This window comes from Gadus macrocephalus, chromosome 14, assembly GCF_031168955.1.
Source record: "Gadus macrocephalus chromosome 14, ASM3116895v1".
Taxonomy (NCBI): Eukaryota; Metazoa; Chordata; class Actinopteri; order Gadiformes; family Gadidae; genus Gadus; species Gadus macrocephalus.
Genome location: NC_082395.1, coordinates 14,657,791 through 14,677,667, shown reverse-complemented (window position 1 = coordinate 14,677,667; position 19,877 = coordinate 14,657,791). Strand labels below are relative to the sequence as shown.

Sequence of the window (19,877 nt, the reverse complement as noted above, 5' to 3'; positions counted from 1 at the left end):
TTGTAGGACCAGGCTTTGGTAAGACTCTGGTACCGGCGTAGGCCTACCATACAAATGGGTACAAATGGACTTTAAATTAGTTTCTAATTATGATTCGCTTTTAACAATAAAATCCCACTCAGGGATGAATGAAGTAGGTAACTATTGTTCCAAAAGACAACTTGGCATGGTAATTCTTTTTACATATGATGTTTGGACTATTGACAATTGACAAAATTAAATAAAGGACAACTAAAACCAACCTCCCGATTGACACCCTGTACAGCTCTTAAATGTAAAAGGAAAGGAGCCAGAATCCTCTTTATTTGGTTAGGAAGATGGAAGATAATGAAACTGTCCGTGAATGACTTCCGAGAAGGGAAGACGGGCTCTGATAGCTATGCAGTTGGCTCGGGGGGAGACTTTCCCAGTGACACAGCCGGAAAAGGAACATTCTCCAACCACAACAGCCAAGCCGTGGAGGAAAAACAGTCGGCAGGAAATTATCACTATTGCAATTTATAATTTGTTGCAATACAAAATAAATTATAGGAATATAGGCCAAATCAGCAATATATCATTATATACAGCAATTAACCTTACACTTCGAATTTCTTTTTGCTACATCCATGAATCCTCCACCATTCCCTGACACAGCGGAGCAAGAACCGGTATTTTCTGACATGGGGGATGGAGAAAGCGATGAGGGAGAGGATATATTTCTTGGTTCTGTGAGTACGATTTTCATATACAGTATAATGCCCCAGAAGCCTTTCTCTGCGTGCTTAAAGCAGAAACGTTAGCGTTAACCAGTCCAACAAACAACTCCCCCTTCTGGCATCCCAAAAATGTGTCTGCAACAGAATGAAATTAGGTATTATTGTTCGCTAATCAGATAAATAAACAAAATTAACAAGGCAACCAACATTGGATCAATGTTGCAACATATTAGTGTTCATTTCTAACTTCTCACCAAGAGTACCTGATATAACCTATATGTATTCGCAATCGCCACTTCCGGTTGGAATTGGCGAATACACATATACTTTTTTATTTTTTCGTATTGTTATTTAGGTATATTTCACCAGATTTCCGTTTTCTGAAAGTTACTTATAATTAATATAAACAACCATGTTGCGTCAACAACAGCTTGAATTGGGATGCTGATGCCAACAATGTAACCAGGTAGATGCGTAGAACCGGCTCTATAGAACTGACCTTTAATTACCGTATTGCGACGTTCAGCTGAATTTAACTATTCTGACACGCCTAGACGTAATTTTATCTTGCCGGGCTGTAATAACTAAGCTATTAGTTGCAGTTCATGCACGTGTTTTTTTTCTTACCGTTTAATGAGGTCAGGACCAAGAACGTTTCGTATGTGCAGGGAGCATCTTTTCAAAGGGCTCTGCAGAATGTTCTACAAATACTGTCAGTTGATATATATATATATATGTATGTATATATATGTATATATGTATATGTATATATATATATGTATATATGTATATGTATATATATATATGTATATGTATATGTATATATATATATATATATATGTGTGTGTATGTATGTATGTATGTATGTATGTATGTATTTATGTATATATATGTGTATATGTGTGTATAGAGCAAGTCTTTTGAATACGTTTAGAACAAGTTTTCTTTCTTTGCGGTTTAAAGAGTAAAACTGGAGCTGAGAGTCCAAGTGTTCCCCAGCTAAATATAAAGGCGGAAACTACAGACCTGTTTGCCGAACAAGCCAGTAGCACAGCCCCTACCGTCGGCCTTGGCACTGGTGGCAGCTCCAATGGGGTCCAATCTGATGACGACAACGATCTGTTTTCAGGTTTCGGAACTCACTAACCTTTCCTTGCATTTCAGTAAACTCAACGTTGCCATTACCTTTGTTAATATTAAAAGATAATGATACATGTGGATTGATAGGTTTTTCTTTTGTCAAAAACCACAGGGGGATGACTGTCTTTCTATTCCATAAAACACAGATGCCCATGTTGAGCTTCCTACAGAGAATGCAAGCAGCTCAACTCCATCTGGTCCCAGACCTGCAGCAACATTCATTCCTGGTACAGCAGATATGCAGACCAAGTCTATGGAGCAGGTGAATGACACAATTAAGTGATCTGTCATTATCTGCAGTCGGGTTTAATTGCATTATATGTAGTGTACCTACTCGGTATTCCGAACCCGTGACGGTTACACTATTTGTCTATGTTTTAATGGTACACAATTAATAATTTTAACTTGGCCCAACCCTAACCCAGTTGAAACAATTGCAAACCCTGCATGAGGAGTTGAGGCTCTTGAGAAATATTTGTATAATGTGTTAAAAAACATCCTCTCCCTCTGTGCTCCTTCCCTCCCTACACTTATCTGACATGTGTTGCGTTTCACGTGTGGGAGAAAAGATAATGCAGTGTAGGCGAATGTGATTGACAGGCATCATGGATTCCATGAACCAATAAGGGAAGAGATACCCTGTTTGGTCTGAAATGACCTGACAGTGCCCCTAAAATGAAATGGTCACACATTAAGGGAGGAAGTCAGCAGAAATAGATAATCTGACATTTGCATTTCATTCACTTTTAGCTTACAGACGGCAAATGGATTTCTAAGCAATTATACTGAGATGATTGCTCTAAAATCTTTCTAAAAGCAACTTAAACTGTATTGTCTTTGTTCTTTATTTCATATAACTATTGAAGTATTCCATGAACCAAGATAATTTTATAAAGATTTTTTTTGCAGTTAATATATATTGCTCACAATTCCATTTATTTAATATATACAATTGCAGCTGGAGGAGGAGGAGGCCAAGGATACCTTTGATGTGGATGTGGCTGTGACCAACCCAGAGAAAGTCGGTCAGTTCACACCAATACATTTTTCTCTGCACAACGTTTCCCACTATCAAAGTTCAACAATAAAATTAAATGTATATTTGTGTTTCAACAATGTTTTGAACAATGCAATAATTCCCTTTCATCATTATAACTGGAAGTTGTATTTATTTCTCTCTGCAGGAGATGGCATGCATGCTTTCATGGCCTACAGAGTATCAACAAAGGTATGTGGTTTTACCTTAATCCAGATCCAGTTTTTACTATGACCCGAGTATACAATGTAAGGTACGGTGATTGTGTTGCATCTGAATTCTTGCTCTTAAAATAACTCTAGACATTGATATGTTTCGGCTTGTCCTGTAGAGCACCCTGCCCGTGTTTAGAAACAAGGAGTTCTCTGTGAAAAGGCGGTTCAGTGACTTTCTAGGCCTGTATGAGAAGCTATCCATCAAGCAGTCTCTGCAGGGCTGCATCATTCCTTCACCGCCAGAGAAGAGCGTTGTCGGTGGGTCACCCATGAGCACCGTCTATTTTCTCTATATGCTGTATTTTGTTGGATAAAAACATCAAAAGGTTATTACATTTTTGTGTCTATGATTCTGCCTCTTCCCGCAGGCATGACCAAGGTCAAGGTGGGCAAGGATGATTCCTCCTCTGTCGAGTTTGTGGAGAGAAGAAGAGCAGCTCTGGAGAGGTAAGGATGAAACAACACATTGGTGTCCTTTACTTTATCCCATTCACACGGCAATTCATCCAGCAATGCAAGGATCCAGTCTAGACATGATAGCCGAGTGGTTAAGTGGTGATTGACTCCCAGTCAGTTCAGGTTTCGAAGTTCCCCAATATCTTCAGTGAACCCTTACTTGTACCCCGAGCAAAACACCTAGTGCATTGTTAGGCTTGGTAAGGCTGCACAGTTAATTTCATATTATTCTAAAATGGTTGACTCTGCAATTCGCTAATCTCTCTCTCTCTCTATATATATATATATATACACACACACACACACACACACACACACACACACACACACACACACACACACACACACACACACACACACACACACACACACACACACACACACACACACACACACACACACACACACACACACAGGGGTGCACATAACTTTTTTAGTGAGTTACTCAGATTAGTTCCAGGAGATCGTGTTTGGTACTCACCGCACACTCAGTCTTGATATTTTTAACAGTATTCATGCCTCCATGCAGACCATCTGATGACTTACCCAGTTTCACAAAGGAGATCCCATTTTCAATACAGAACTTCTTAAGCACAGCACTGTTTTTTGCTCCACCTTTCCGTGTATATAAAACTGTATAGCTTGACCACGGAGCGATTGAATATCTCACAGTAAGGAACGTTGCGATCAGCTCATTTTGTGAAGTTCTCCAGTGTGTGCGTGGTTGCACAAGGGATACTTCAACCGCAGCCATCCGGCGTAGTTTTGGCATATTTTGCACCACATTTCACATTGCGATCAAGTAGGTGATGCAAAATATTAATTGCATCTGTTAATCACAATGAATAATAGCAGCCACAATATTTGGCAAATAATCACGCTTCCGATTTTTTTCCACTTCATTCAGCAGTGACTCAGCATTGTATGCGTGGTCAGTGTTCACTGGATGTCCATGTCTAGGGTCATGTGTTCTAATTAGAAATGACGCATACTTGCTGTTCCCGGTCTGAATACCAGGTACCTCCAGAGGATTGTGGCCCACTCTGTGTTGCTCCAAGACCCTGATGTCCGGGAGTTTTTAGAGAGAGAGGAGGTAAGGGTGTGGGGTGGGCTACTCTGATCTTTAGTGGTGGGCTAGAGTAGTTATTTTCAATTGCGATGTTAAAAGGTTTTCAAGATCTTAAGATATTGATTAGCCGCGGTTGAGATCCTTTACTGCATGTATAAACTACCTGGTAAGAGATGAATGTTTTGTTGACATCTTGTGTGTGTGTTCTCAGCTTCCCAGGGCAGTGAACACCCAAGCATTGAGTGGCGCTGGCTTCCTTAAAATGATCAACAAGGCATCTGATGCAGTGAACAAGATGACCATCAAGATGAATGAGTCTGACACTGTAAGACGAGAAAATCATGGTAGACTGGAGCCCAAAACTCACGTGAATTTGATCCATGTTTTTAGCGCAAACCAAAAAAGAAATAGGTCTACACATGTCTATTTTGGAATGTGTCTGTCCCGACACGGCCGTGGGCTTTGTACCTAAGACTTGTCACAGATCTTTTCACGCATGACGAGTCAGCTGCAACAAAATTATTAATGGATGAAAACCTATAATACATTTCCAATACAATTAACTAGATTACCGTTTAAAAGTAATAACGTATAATGTTAGATTGGAAACATATTTAGCAATTGATATTAAGAACAAATGCCCCTTTACGCGACTCAATTGCTTTTAAATTAATTTTATGTATGCTGGTCATTAACCCTTTAACTATATCACAATGGAATATACATCCCCATAAGCTCATGCTTACTTATTTTACCTCTGAGATGCACGATCGGAAAATGTTCTTCTAATTAAACAACAAAGTACCTATCTTATTGTGTGTGCATGTGTGGTGCCCAGTGGTTTGAGGACAAGTTCCAGGAGGTTGAGAACGAGGAGCAGCAGCTGAGGAAGCTCCACATCGTGGTTGACTCTCTGGTCAACCACAGGAAGGGTGAGCTTGGCGCTCTTACCAAACACTGCACCAAACCTCAGATATGTTGATCTAGCCCAGGTCTGTTAGTCTCCCTTGGGCCAGATCTGGCCCCCCTGCAATTTTTCTGGAGTTACTTTGCAATGTGTGCTTTTGAGCAGGCCTGTTTTGTTTGTTTTTGCCAATCACTGGGGTTTTTCGTGACGATGTGGATTTGGATATCTAGATAAATGTATCAGTAAATAAAATAATATCAGTGAAAACGTAGGTTAGAAAATGTTGTATGCTGCATATAAGATACTGCATACTGGGATCAATAATCGAATTGCTTAGTTATGACGTGTGTGTGTGTGTGTGTGTGTGTGTGTGTGTGTGTGTGTGTGTGTGTGTGTGTGTGTGTGTGTGTGTGTGTGTGTGTGTGTGTGTGTGTGTGTGTGTGTGTGTGTGTGTGTGTGTGTGTGTGTCCGGCCAAGAGAATTTTCCTCTCCGAATTTGGTCCCAGGTGAGATATATTTGATGACCCCTGGGTCTAAAGGTTTTATGTAAACAGATCTGTGCTTCGTCTCCTTCCAGAGCTGTGCGGCAATACGGCAGTGTTTGCCAAAAGCATGGCGATGTTGGGGAACTCTGAGGACAACACTGCCCTCTCGCGGGCACTGTCCCAGCTGGCTGAGGTGGAGGACAAGATGGAGCAGTTGCACCATGATCAGGCAGCCAGCGACTTCTTCATCCTGGCGGAGCTGCTGGCCGACTACGTCCGCCTGCTGGGCACTGTGCGGGTACGCTTCTGCCCATGACGCAAGCATGAGCATACTACATGCAAACAGAGCACTACAAATATAATCATTTCTGGATGAGCGTCAATTCCAGTTGGTGCATGTACATTTGGGTTCGAAGACGCTGTACTGCCCCCTTGTGTACACATTAACCTAACCTGTGAAGATCTGCGTTGTTTCTCTGTCGCAACATGGGTCTTTGTGGACGCAATGTAGTAAGACTATTAATCTAGCTTCACACGTGTCTTTCTTACAAAGCAAATAAGTCTTTGTGACCTTGATGCCCTTGTAGTATTTGGTAAAGGGGTTAGATCACACAAAAGTGATTACTTTGAGAATAACTCTTCATACGGCTCTCTTTCTTGTACTAGAGAACTGTTTGTGCTTTCCTCCGGATCCAATTTGCTGTTTGATTTGGGCAGTCAGTGCGACAGCCTTTCTGCAGTCCTTATGTATCCAGAGAACCCTTCTTTGTAGAACATTGGGACATCCCCAACCCAAACATGTAAACACGGCCACTGTGGTCCTTCCTAATGCGATAGTGTGTTTGCGTTTGTGTTTGTTTTCTGTCCCATGTAAATGCCTGCATCTACCCACAGGGCTGCTTTGGCCAGCGCATGCGAGCGTGGCAGCGCTGGCAGGAGGCTCAGAGCACGCTGCAGAGGAAGAGGGAGGCGGAGGCCAAGCTGCTGTGGGCCAACAAGCCTGACAAGCTGCAGCAGGCCAAGGAGGACATCACCGAGGTAGGTCCAGGTCCCGGAGCCTGGTCAGCCCAGATGATCGCCGGGGCTTTTAATCGACAGTTGTGGATTTTGGTTGATGTTGGATTCCAATGGAAAGATTTTATTTTGTATCATGCCATGTCAAAATTCACCCTCTTATGAGATCACAAGTGGGAGTGTTATGGAAGCAAATCACTACCATAATTTTAAAAGCAATTGAATTTTGTAAATGGAAATGTGAACACCTTTTGAACTCACCTTTGAAGACCAGGTAATCTGAAGGTATTAGTTTTGAATTAACCTCTTTTAAATAAAATTGGCATTTCAAGTTGTACCATTTGCAAAACATGATTTCAAATATATTATTGTCAATGTTCACTTATTCAGATACAATATTTGAAGTTGCAGTTATTCGGATACAATTTAAATTTCCCCATACAAAATGCGTGTCATCCAAATTAAATTCAAGGTGCGGCCTAAGCATTTGAGACTTGCTGTAATTGATCAGACTGTTGGCCTAGGGCGAATAACACAGTTCCGGTAAATCGTAAGCCTAATTTAATACAAAAATGAGTTGAAGACACAATGATAGAATAGCTCAAATGCAATCAGAAACTTTCCATCAAAGGTTGTGAAAATTATTAGATTACAATCAAACGACTTGCCAATGGAAACAGATTTAATGACATTTATTACTTATTTCCTTCAAAGTAGGTAAGAAACCGCCTGAACAATGTATGCCGGTCACGTCAAAGGATTAACTGGCCTGGGTTATTATTCCAGTTATGAAGATGCTTAGTAATACTGATTTTCTGTGTGCTGGCTACTTGTGTAACATCATTCTATTCATTCCATAATTGTTTTCATGTACACAGTGGGAGTCAAGAGTCACCCAGTATGAGAGGGATTTTGACCGCATCAGTGTGACGGTACGCAAGGAGGTGCTACAGTTTGAGGTAATTTCATGTTTCTCGATTACATCTGCCTTGTATCATTCCTTCATGAAACCTTAATGAAAATCGTGGGAACTAAAATACTATCTGCTTTTTTGTATTTTCAGAAAGAAAAAGCAAAGGACTTCAAGTTCCAGATATATAAATATTTGGAGACAATGCTACAGTCTCAACAGCGGGTAGGCTACATTTAATTGGATACTATATTTATGTATCTTAATGTTAAATCCATTGAATCTTAAAGTAATGGACAACTGTAATCCGTAATTTACTTATTATGTTATTAGGGTAGGCTATATAAGGGTTATTAAGATTTGTAATAAGCATCAGATTCCGTCAAGCCTATTTAATGGGTAGAGTCTATCTACCCTCCTGGCTATGTAGCCAAGAGGGTGGCCAATTACGTAGCGGACAAGCCAGTTATAGGTGTGCACTGGATACATCCCTCTGATATTATGGTTGACATTTTAGATCCTGTTGTCGATCACTTCAACTTTTCTATTTTTTTAAATAATTGTATCTTTACAAAATTCTTGTCTTGCCTGTTTAATTAACATATTCAACATACCTTTTTACAGCTTATAAAGTTTTGGGAGGCATTCTTGCCTGAGGCTAAGGCCATCGCTTAAGAATGAAGAAAATGTTTCCAAAATCAAACCCCAACTGCCTTTTTGAACACTTTACCTCCTGACCAGGGAACTGAATGGATTCCTTACACGTCAAAGAAACTTCACATTTTTATAGTGATTTTGTACAGTTTGTACAGCATTACTGTTACTAATGTAAAAGCTTAAAGGCAGCATTATGATGAGTGTTTTTTTTGCTACAGTATTTTTAAATACCACTGTAAGCTTACAGCGGTGTGCGTATGTGTGTAGTTTGAAAACAACATGAAGTGTAAGGGAGGTTCTGCTCTTTGAATGGAACGAGCAACATTGTCTATTATGGTACGAGATGGCAATATGCACGCCATTCCATCCAGTCTCAGTCTTATTGTTGTAGGAACTGACAACATGGGATGAACAAAACGCATTATACAGCTATAAATATGATTATTATTGTTTAACGTTAATGTTGCGAGTGTGCATTTAACATACTATAACATTGTTACAATTTATTACACATATATTTGCAGGCGTACAGCTGCTTAAAATGCTACCACAGGATTTTTCAATGTTTTGTAGGATTGAATACTTGTTAGAAGTATTCTTGTATGTGAATTTTCCACTATATAATTATATAGTTGTGTGTATGCCTGAAACTGAAAGATGGGCCAACAAACGTTATCTGGAAGAGTTGTAGAGATTGTTGACTAAACCATGTAAAATAAGTTTGACTTGTACCTACACATTCTATGTACTTTGATTAATCATGAGTATTATTGTCAAATGTAAATTACGTGAAAACAATTTTTACAAATTGTTTGATCAATCATACAAATCATGAACACAATATTGGCTTGTATTTTCTTATTTTACATTTCAGTGCGGTTTACAATGACCTGAAAGTGTATTTCATTTTTGTAACCACTTGCATTATTTCAGACACTTCCTGATATTTTTATAGGCTACCGATGGTGTGTGGAATGGATAATGTTTTAAATGTGAAATGAATGCAAACATAAAATTGCTAAGTTTATCAAGAGGTCCATTGTAATATCTTCATACAATATGTTGTCTTGTGTTCAAATCTTCGTATTCTTCTTGTACTTACACTATCGAATGCTTTGATCGGGAAATGTTCAACTGTGGTCGAACATCATCGGAACATGACTTTGTTATTTCGTTTAATAAAGCAAAATAATTGACATGCCTTGAAATGAATGTTACCTGTGACCTGGAAATGTTTATTTTAAAGCGGGCGTGTCTTGTTTGTATATCCGGTTTGTTCGAACCTTTCCCGAGCGAAGGCAGATTAACAAGAAAGAATGGAAAGGTTCGCTGATCGCTTCGCATCGTGAAAACCATAACAATCACTATAGGGAGCAACACAGTACCGCAAACCGCTGTCTAGTGTCTATGCCCTCGGAAGAGTGAGCGTGTTGTCTGTCGTCTGGAGTTATCTCAACGAAGGTGAGTGTTTGTTTGAGACGATCCATCGCGGCAGCGTCCATGGCGAGCAGATATTACAATATTGTTGTAGCTAGCCATGTAGCTTGCTAATTTCCTTGTAGCGATACAACTGGCTCCTAGTCGATGGTAGCTGCTAGCTAAGGCGTAACGATAAGAAAAGACTCCTCGTTCCGGCTTTCTGCTGACTAACGCGTCGTGGAATCGTAATACTGCGCTTCTTAATACTTCATGATAAATAAATTATTGTAAATCAAAACCTGTCATTGTTACTTTGTTGTTCTTAATATAGTAGGGGTGCAATGTTCATTTGGAAATTGTAGCTCATTTGGCTAACGTTCGTTCGCTGTGTAACTAATCGATGTGCCCACCATGGAGTTAATACTGGCTTTGTCCATGCATGTCATAAATGTGTACTAACACTGCTGGTGGTTTTGGTTGATTTGGTATACCACGCCACTGTGGGCATGAAAGCGGAATACCGATTGTCACCGGGTATTGGTGGCATACACGATGAGCCTATAACTCTTACCGTTTGCCCATTTCACGGATTTTGGTAATCCGAACATTGCATTTTTTCTGCTTAATACAATTGAGACTATTTATTAAATTGTGTTGCTTTGTAGAACAGTTCAACTTAATTCAACCCTTTATATAATTTCTTAGGGTTGCCTTTGATTTAGTAAGTAGAAATTCCAACAATGATTAACTCTCAATAACTTCAGCTCTATATCCATTATTATCTCGTTAAATTAAATGATGTGGACAGTCCAACCAAAATAACTTGCATAACCTAGCCAATAAATGATTTACTGATGAATGAGAACCTAATGTTTAACTATCTGAATGTTGTTTAACCATTGAATATGGCAATGTCATATTCGGGGTGTGGCTGTCAGTCATGTAAATATAGAATTTTAAGCTGCCTATATAGTTAATTAGTATAAGGATAAAGATTTGCTTGAACTTTTGCGGTTCATTATAAATGTTATTATTTTTCCTCGATACTATCTAACTGTAGTTAATTTGTGACTAGCTGTAAAATATGTATTTTGTGGGTCCAGTCCCACCCCCTGTATGGCTAATGACTTGAAGCATAAACGCTAGCACGGTGAAGTTTCAAATGCACAGCAATGTGTCTAAGGGATGGTAATGGAGAAACTCAAATAGTTTGTACGGGCTGTCGTTCGGTAGAGACTGAGGCAGCTGCTCACTGGCACTGCCACAAGGGGGGTCTGTAGTAGGGGCAGGCCCCCCTCATCGCTGATCTTTCCAGAGAAGGTTAATCACTCCACCAAAGAGAACCGTTTATGCTCAATCAGAAGTGGTCAATAGTGGAACTTATTTTATGATGGTAGTGATTACTAATTTTGTCAAGATCATTTAACCTTCACTGTTGGTATCCCATTGAGACTTGGAATTAAGCTGTGTTCACCTCACAGAGTTTTGCGTCTAAAATGACCACTTGAGACATAACCTAGGCAATCTAAGGGACTGTACCGTCATTCGATAAACATCACTAAGGAACAAATGCAATTACACTTTGACCTGATGGGTAGAAATACGGCCAGGTAACAACACCAAAGATTAAATATCTTTGGTGGTGTTGTAGAGATTGAATATTCAGTAACTCGTCATTAGAGCTAGGGTGTTTATCAATTATTCAGTCATTCACTTTTACCACTGGCAAATATTAATCATTTCCTTATAGTTAATACTTTAATTGTATTGATAAAGCTTAAATGACAAATAGTAATTAATCGTGACTAATTAATTAAAACCTGTTTTTAATCAACTAAACCTGGTCCCTTGATTTGTTTATAGTTCAACATGTCAAACCATAGTGTACGTGTCATTTTATTGCAATTATACAACTTACAAATGTGGAGGCAGTCTGCTTCGGAAGTGGGAAAATTGCAGACATGCTTTGAGATTGTTGACAAAATACTCTTTTTGAGTGCATTGGTCCCCTTACCTGTCAGAAATGGGTTAATTGTTGATTTGTCCGTTTCTGCCACATACTGTTTATTTCACTCAATTCAAACACATCCACAAAGGTGCTGATTGGCTCTGTTGTTAAATATCCTGCATAAAGCCTTATCTTCGTTCTTGGAGGTAAACTGAGTGGCTTTCCATTGGGCTGTATAGTCCACCAGTGCGCTATACGCTGAAAATCATTGTGTTAGCATTTCAATGCCAGTGCATTGAAATGCTGACATTTTACCATGAATGGCACCCCTAGTAACCCTTGTAATCAGATTCCGAGGTAAAATATTCTGCAGGAGCAGTTCTGACTACAGTTCTGAGAACTTGCAGTGTTTTTATATTGGGCGAATATACAATAACATCTACGCAGTAACCTGAAGTGGAAATTACACTCGTTAACACGACAGCTGAATCCGAATAGCCATAGTTCGACTATGCTCCTCAATTGGACAACTGCAATTGTCCGATTATACATGGCGGTGAGAAAGTCTATTCATCGGCTGAAGCATGTAATACCCCGGTACGATAGGTGGTGCTGTACCCATTTCAACTAGTGGTAATAGAGCCACCGGCTGACCTCTTACGTCACCAGCAACCACAAACTCGGCATTCAAGAAAGATGTTTCAGTAGACAAGAAATGACATGGACCCAAAGTGAACGGACAGCTGTCTACTGAAAACATCGGCGGAGCCCCTCCAGTGGGAGTCCGCACACGGCAACAATCCCTTCCTCCTCCATGTCGCGGTTCAATCTCGACTTCAGAGCGTCAAAGCCAAAGTGCCTTTCCCCCAATTCCTTCTCCACCATGGCCGAGATAACCCCCAGTCTTTACTTGCTGTGGAAGCACCAGAGAGAGAACCCGACGCAGTCTTTAAGATTCATAGTATCAGAGAATAGGGGTCTTAATTAGATGACTATGAGAAACCAAATTCGATTAGATTTTAATCTGACTAAGGTGTATAAATGCATTTTAATAATCCAATCATAGTCAGACTAGCCAATCATTTGATTTTCGACTGTCATGTAAGTTAGTTATTGATCTGCGGATCAGAAATGTTTGGCTAGGATCTTTCTAACTTCATAATGTCAGGTTAAAGAAATGCCCCATTTTAGAATATACAAAAGCTACATCCTTAACACCACATGTGTCCTTTGTAATATTAAAACAAACGGGCTGCATCAGCGGTGACTGGCCTCGCCCAGTATTAGGCCAAGTGTAATGCCGGTGCATGATGATTGTTATTGTTATTGGTTCTAAAGGATGAGCAGCCACCCGGCGTGGCCGGAGACAAAAGGTACCTATTTTCGAGTCACAGCGTTCTGATTTGTGTAATGGCAGTACTTCATAATTAACCTTGAGAGCAAACTACATCACTTTGATGCTCAGATCTTTGCAGGCACTACTGGACATGACTCACCCGGAAGAGCCAACACACAAATAGTTTCAGAAGGAGCCTTCTTAAGCTCAACCATGCTGCCATCCCACCGTGGGCTCTTTCTTCTTGTTTGTGTTTTCATCCACAAGTTAAACGCTTGTTAGAATAAGTAATTTCTACAATCGGCGTGTGGAGCCCTCTCTGATGTCTTTCAATGTAGATATTGATTGATTAAATCTACAATCGTCCATCAACATTGTGTCCTCGACAAAGCAGTTGGCTTCCCGCTGGAATGTGGGCTGACTCTCATATCTCTATTCCCTTAAGGCTTGTGTGGAGCTTGTTGGCAGAGGGCATCATCATCTTCCATGTGTTTGTTTAGATGGGGATGTGATTACAACTCAATACGATTACGCTCAGGTCGTCAAGTAAAATAAACCAGGCCTGCCATCAAGAGGCGCACTGCTGCCTAGAAGAGCCTCTGCTAACGAGCTACGGTGCTCAGCCTCCCAAGACAAAACCTTCCTACCGGTATCGGCAGTGTTGAAGTGTTGGAACACCGTCTTATAGAGACATGACTAATGTTTCCCACCGGATCAACTCCTCCCGTTGGTGTTGAATGGAAGGACCTAGAATCTGCCAGCGCACAGTTGTGCGCTGGCAGTCCTCTCTCCCTACAAAATCTTTTGGTTTTGCTGAAGGAAATATATGCTGCAATACCGTAGTCCCATCAAGGTGCTGTAATGTTAACGTGGTGTATAGCTATTTAAAATGACAAGACATGAAACTGCTTTTGTCTTCCATGGGATTTTACTCCTAAAATTGTAGTCGGAGGTTTTTTGGTTTGTGTATAGTTTTGTATTATGATTGTAGGCTTGGATTTCCAGCCACATCTGATTAGGGACGTTAAGTTAATGACAGTAGCCTAAATGAACGCCAATCAAGCTTTGATTCTGGATGTTTCCATTTCACAGCTCATTAACTAGTGTTGTATCTAGTTTAACCAGTGACCCTTTCCTAATGACCAGTGACTGAGTCTCCGTGCTTTGGTCCCAGCAGGTCTTCCACAGCCCCGCTCCCAGACCGGGATAGCCAGCCCTTAACCAATGACAGTGGCTGCACCGCCCTCGGGCTGCCAGTGACCAGGTGGGGTGGTGGTGGTGGTGGTGGTGGTGGTCTCTGGCCCAGGCGCGGTGGCCCTTCGCTTCAGTACTTCCTCCCCAGGCAGCCGCCATCCTGACCCGCTCTTACCATGGAGCCGCAAAGAGACAAGTTCAGCGAGCGGCCGGCCCGGAGCACCAAGGTCACCCAGGGGAGCCGCAGCGGGCACTCGTCGAGGCCCTCCGGCTCCTCCAGCTCGTCCGGGGTGCTCATGGTGGGACCCAACTTCCGCGTGGGCAAGAAGATCGGCTGTGGCAACTTTGGCGAGTTGAAGCTCGGTGAGCTTGGCCCGAGCCCTGTGTTGTGGGTAGCGACGAGGTGTTCTGACTTGATATGAGGGATTTGGAATGCTACAGAAGACAGGACAAATGCTGAAATATAAGAGCCATGAAGCAAAAGTTAAACCCGGAAATTGATATAGCCTTTTATACAGTATTTAGTCTGTTTTGGACTCAATGTGTTAATACACATTCACATCAAATATGATCAAAAACAAGTCCTTGTATGGCTTTGTAATGTAGCTTAACAATTAATGGAATTTACATAAAATATAAATATAATGTCCTTCAAGTATATATAAGGTATTTTTTCATATGTATAATCCTAATGGATTGTTTGCCTTTGATTGGTTTCAGGTAAAAATCTCTACACCAATGAATATGTTGCTATTAAACTGGTAAGTACACATTTTATCAATTAGTGTTACTTATCTTGTGTTGATTGTTGATTGGCTATAGCTCCATCCATTGTCAATTAAAATGGCATTTATGGGATTGTTGTCTGAGATTCCCAACATGTGATCCTTAAACACCTCTTGGAGTTAACTCTTTGCTTTTCTCTATTGCATGGTGGTAATTGGCCCTCACTCGGTGAAGGCATTAAATATATCGCCACTCGGATAGAGTTTCCCCATCCACACACTCGAAAGCGTTATACTATATATATATATATATATATATATATATATATATATATATATATATATATATATATATATATATATATATATATATATATGTCCAGGAAGCCTATTCAATTAATCGCTGCTCAGGCCGTGCTGCACCATCCACCCACACACCGTGGCGTTATACAATAAATGCCAGAAAATGCTAATCTTTCTCTCTGACGTCGCAGTCAATCGCTGCCCAGACAGAGCTCCACACGTCCATACACACATCGCGCTTTAGTGGCTTCTCGGAAGAACTCGGGCATCGCGAAAAGAATGCCACATAGTGGAACGTTCATAGTGTTTTTGGGAGATTTTTTTTTTTTTTTTCTAAATTGGGGACTTATTTCAGTAAAAATGCATATATTACTATGATGGTCGTGTTAGACATTAAGTTTAGGGTTTACTTGCTCTTTAATAATGCTGTGCTAAGAGTTGCTAAACAGACAAGAGTTTTAGGAATTCAATGTGAAATTTCCATTCATTTCATTGTTGTGGTTACCCATTGGAAGGAAAAATGGAAAAAGAAATATATATATATTGTCAAATGTACATGGTTTTTGTTGCCTTTTATTTATTTCAGAACAAACCATGGTTGTTTTCTGCTTTATAGGAACCAGTGAAATCAAGGGCGCCACAGTTGCATTTGGAGTACCGCTTCTACAAAACTTTAGGAAGTACAGGTAACGTAAAGGGTGCTCCGACACTCTGTTCATACATCATTTCTTTATAGTTTATGTTTTGGAAGATGAGTGAAAATGATTGCTTTATTTCCACAACAAAGAATTAGTTGTTGAGTTGTGGGTTTATACTAGTCACTGACATAAAGACTAAGCCCCTGTCTCAACCTGCTGCTAGCACATAATTTTGTTAATCCCTTCCTGACCTTTCACTGGGGTATACGGTATATTATGGTATTTGTATAATATATATATATATTTTTTTTTTACTTAAGCTGAGCTACTGGTGATAGAAGTCATTTGAGCATGTACGACATTTTATGGCCTTCAATGCTTTGTCTAATGGGCAATATTCAAACTTCAACAAGTCTTGCTCAGTTATATGGCCTATTGAATAATAAATAGATAGGACATAAGCGTCCTTCTTAAATGGACTCATGGCAAATATTAACGAGTAGGACTTACTTGTGCAATTAAACCTGTATTATATGTGTGTAACAACCACACTAGAGCTCCACTGGCCAGACCATTGTTTAGGACAGGTTACATTGTAACTTTGAAAATGACACACTTTCAACCATGAGGTGTGATTTGTTTTAATACACCACCACAGCAGCAGTATGCTGCTATAGAGGCCACCTTCACTTCTGATGTAGGGAGGCTCCTGGCGGCAGGTCATTATTGGGTAAACTGGTCATTTGCGGGGGAATTCCACCTACCTTGGCCAGCCAATAATCGTTGGCCAACAAACCCATTTCGGTCTCAAAAACAATGCGATGTCGAAGACTTTATTTTTATATTTTAATTATATATCCTTCTTTAAAACTTTGCCAAAATACATATTAAGATAGGGCTGGGGGATTCATAGAATTATGCTTGCGATTTTGAATTCATAATAACTATCAATAAATTCATCATGTTTTCAAACTCAAAAATAATCGTGGCAATTAACCCTAATCCTAACCTCCAATTACAATCTTTTTTTTTTTTTTGCATTTCAAAAAAGTTTGCAATATGTCGGTTATCTGCGTGACTCATGAACAGATGCTATACTGACAAATGAGGAACAATCCAATCTTTCTTGGGAATTTCGCTAAATCAAGGAACCTAATGAACGTCTTTCCAATATGCTTCCTGCTGAATCGTAAAGGCCTGATGTATGCATTTCCTATTATTTATTGTTATGCCTCGAAAGCTTCCTCACAAATTGATACCAGTCATACAAAGTATTAGGGGTGTAACAGTACCTTGAAGTCATGGTTCATACCTCGGTTCAGACATCACGGTTCGGTACGAGTTCGGTACAATGAAGGGAAAAGAAAAAACAAAAATGCAGAAGGCAATTCTATTTTATTGTGCATGTCTCAGGTTGTACCACCTAGTGTCATACAGTCTCTCCCCTGAGCTAGCTGCAACAGGAGGAACTGTGTAATCTAAGATGTAAACAATTAGTACCCCACATCATCTCCAGACTCAATCCTTAACTTGTAAACAATATAAGACAATCAGTAGGGTCCGACCGATATTGATTTTTGAGTGCCGATGCCGATGCCGATTATTTTCAGAGAAAAATTACGATTACGATTTAATTGGCCGATTAAAAAAAAACAAAAAAAAAAAACATATAAAACGTAGTTTTTGATACCTTAAATATACTTTAAACACTTTTGACGAATATGTGAATTGAATGCAGTACCTTTGAGTGTTTTAGAATACATTTACAGTCAAATGAGTGTAATGTAAAATGTAAAATAAATAACTAACTCCCAATGTGCTGCGCTCGTGAGCAGTGACTAACACGTGCGTGCTGAGCAGTATGGTCTCACCGTTAGAGTCTACAGTATAACAAATTAACATGGCCTGGGACCTAAAGAAAAACAGGCACAACATGCTCAAACAACGCGTCTTGTGTACATTGGTGAGGTGAGCGCGCAGCTGCCTGAGCGAGCGTGCTTTCATGTTGTATGGTAAAATTCAATCTCCTCTTTTTTACTCCAGCTAAAGTTGTTAGTTAGCAAGGCGAGTAGGAGCGCAATCTGCAGGATACTAATCGCAATAACATTTAAAAAAAAAAAAAAAAAAAAAAAAATCTGTTGTAATCTGCGTCTTTTTGGCCGATGCCGATTATTTTCAAAAAGGCTATAATCGGCCGATTAAATCGGCAGGCCGATAAATCGGTCGGGCCCTAACAATCAGTTATAAAACTGAAAATGCAGTATGTCTTATTTATGAATGTGCAAAGTACACAGAATAGGAGCCAGTCCCCCAATGAGCCTTCCACAAACGTGCCGTTTTTTCAGAGGCGGGTCAAGGTGGAGGGTGGGGGTGTGGCCCTGAGCAGCTTGCGGCCACAGTACCATGCGCTCTAAAAACATCTCCAGGCTTCTTCAAATCTTTTTCTTATTCTTTGTACTTGACGCTGAGACACATTGAAGGTGTCAGCCACCTCAGCAGTGGATGTGGTCTTCAGCCTCTTGATAATCAACGCTTTGGTCTCAGGGTGAATCTTAGGCATGTTGTCAGAGGTCAAGTTGCAGTTGATGTGAAAGTCTGGTGTGCTGGGGTAATTTTTACACACACCCACTAATTGATCAATTATTGATCACAGGTGAGGCTGTAATCTAGGATTGGGTGCGTCATTTGACAAGGCGACAAGACTTTTGTCTTTGCGTTGGAATGCTTTTCAGTAATTTTCGTTTGGCAACAAAAAATTATTTCAAAAGTTGCTGGGGTTGAAATTAGCCATTTCTTGTAAAAAAAATTGATGAGACATATATTTGAGAGGCACTTAAGGTCAACTTGTACCCAAGCGACAAGACTTTTGTCAGGGACTGTATCCAATATTAAATGAAACGGAACCCCACTCTATAGGCCTATATACAACAACCATGGCGACCCGGCATTGCGTATTCTAAAATGTCTCCAAATAGTGTTAAAGTCCAGTTTTTGTTGTTTTTGGTAGTAACGGGTGTTTTCTAACGCCATTCGGCGATGACTTCACGTAGGGGAGACGTGGTGGAACGTAGCCTCAGCCTAGTACTAGAACTATGGCGTCTAATGGCCGGTTCAGACTACATGATCTCAGACATTCCTCCACGATTTACCATGTCACACTATACGATCACAGAGTCAGGAAATCAGGCCTTGTCTCGTCGCAAGACTGGCCACACTACAAGATTCTCAGACATTCCTCCACGATTTAACATGCCACACTATACGATCTCAGAGCCAGGAAATCGGGCCTTGTCTCGTCGTAAGACTGGCCACACTACAAGATTCGAGTGTGCGATGCTCTCTACTTTGTATCATTCACGTTGGCAAGATATTTTGAAAATCTAGTATTTAGAACTAACATAAATGCTTTTTACTTTCAAGGTTCCAGTAGTTTTTATATCTGCTCAATGCGGCACTTCCTCACAGTAGTTGCGTTGCGCGTGACATGAACTATACAAAGTAGACGCAGCAACAACTTAGCCTAGCAACAAAGCGTCAACAATGGATCCCGAGTACCTAGCACTAGGCATTATGCTGGCGGTCCTTTGCACAGAGACGGTTTATGATAGGTTATGATAGCTATTTGCACGTCAACAGCTGATGGCTCCAAACTTAACGGGTAGGTCAAGGGTGTCGGCTATTTCTCGCCAGGCTGTTTCCCTTTTCACCCTATTGTGAAAGTCCTTCG

The 19,877-nt window shown here is 40.4% G+C and overlaps 2 protein-coding genes across 7 annotated transcripts in view; both read left to right on the top strand.

The window, feature by feature from the left end:
- Positions 1-329: 329 nt before the first annotated feature.
- Positions 330-9,783, top strand: LOC132472218 (sorting nexin-1-like). Of its 3 annotated transcripts, none has more exons than XM_060071716.1 (15): positions 330-710; positions 1,662-1,827; positions 1,985-2,100; positions 2,797-2,863; positions 3,023-3,066; positions 3,206-3,347; positions 3,458-3,536; positions 4,563-4,638; positions 4,826-4,939; positions 5,453-5,546; positions 6,099-6,304; positions 6,901-7,044; positions 7,899-7,979; positions 8,084-8,155; positions 8,555-9,783. In XM_060071716.1, the coding sequence occupies exons 1-15, from the start codon at positions 609-611 to the stop codon at positions 8,603-8,605; spliced, it is 1,554 nt and encodes a 517-aa protein (XP_059927699.1). In that variant the 5' UTR covers positions 330-608; the 3' UTR covers positions 8,606-9,783. The 3 variants fall into 3 exon arrangements, with proteins under 3 accessions (XP_059927699.1, XP_059927698.1, XP_059927700.1); XM_060071715.1 differs by having other exon boundaries at positions 336-710; positions 1,698-1,827; XM_060071717.1 differs by lacking the exon at positions 330-710 and having other exon boundaries at positions 1,688-1,827; positions 1,951-2,100.
- A 94-nt stretch (positions 9,784-9,877) lies between these two features.
- The window catches only part of csnk1g1 (casein kinase 1, gamma 1), a 29,937-nt gene continuing 19,937 nt past the window's right edge, over positions 9,878-19,877 (top strand). For 2 of the 4 annotated variants that reach the window (XM_060071722.1, XM_060071718.1), the window contains exons 1-4: positions 9,879-10,048; positions 14,465-14,847; positions 15,205-15,245; positions 16,129-16,198. In XM_060071722.1, coding sequence (XP_059927705.1) covers positions 14,661-14,847; positions 15,205-15,245; positions 16,129-16,198 — 298 coding nt within the window. In that variant the 5' untranslated portion in view covers positions 9,879-10,048; positions 14,465-14,660. Of the gene's footprint in view, positions 10,049-14,464; positions 14,848-15,204; positions 15,246-16,128; positions 16,199-19,877 lie in introns of all 4 variants that reach the window. The other 2 variants (XM_060071721.1, XM_060071719.1) reach the window with 2 other exon arrangements.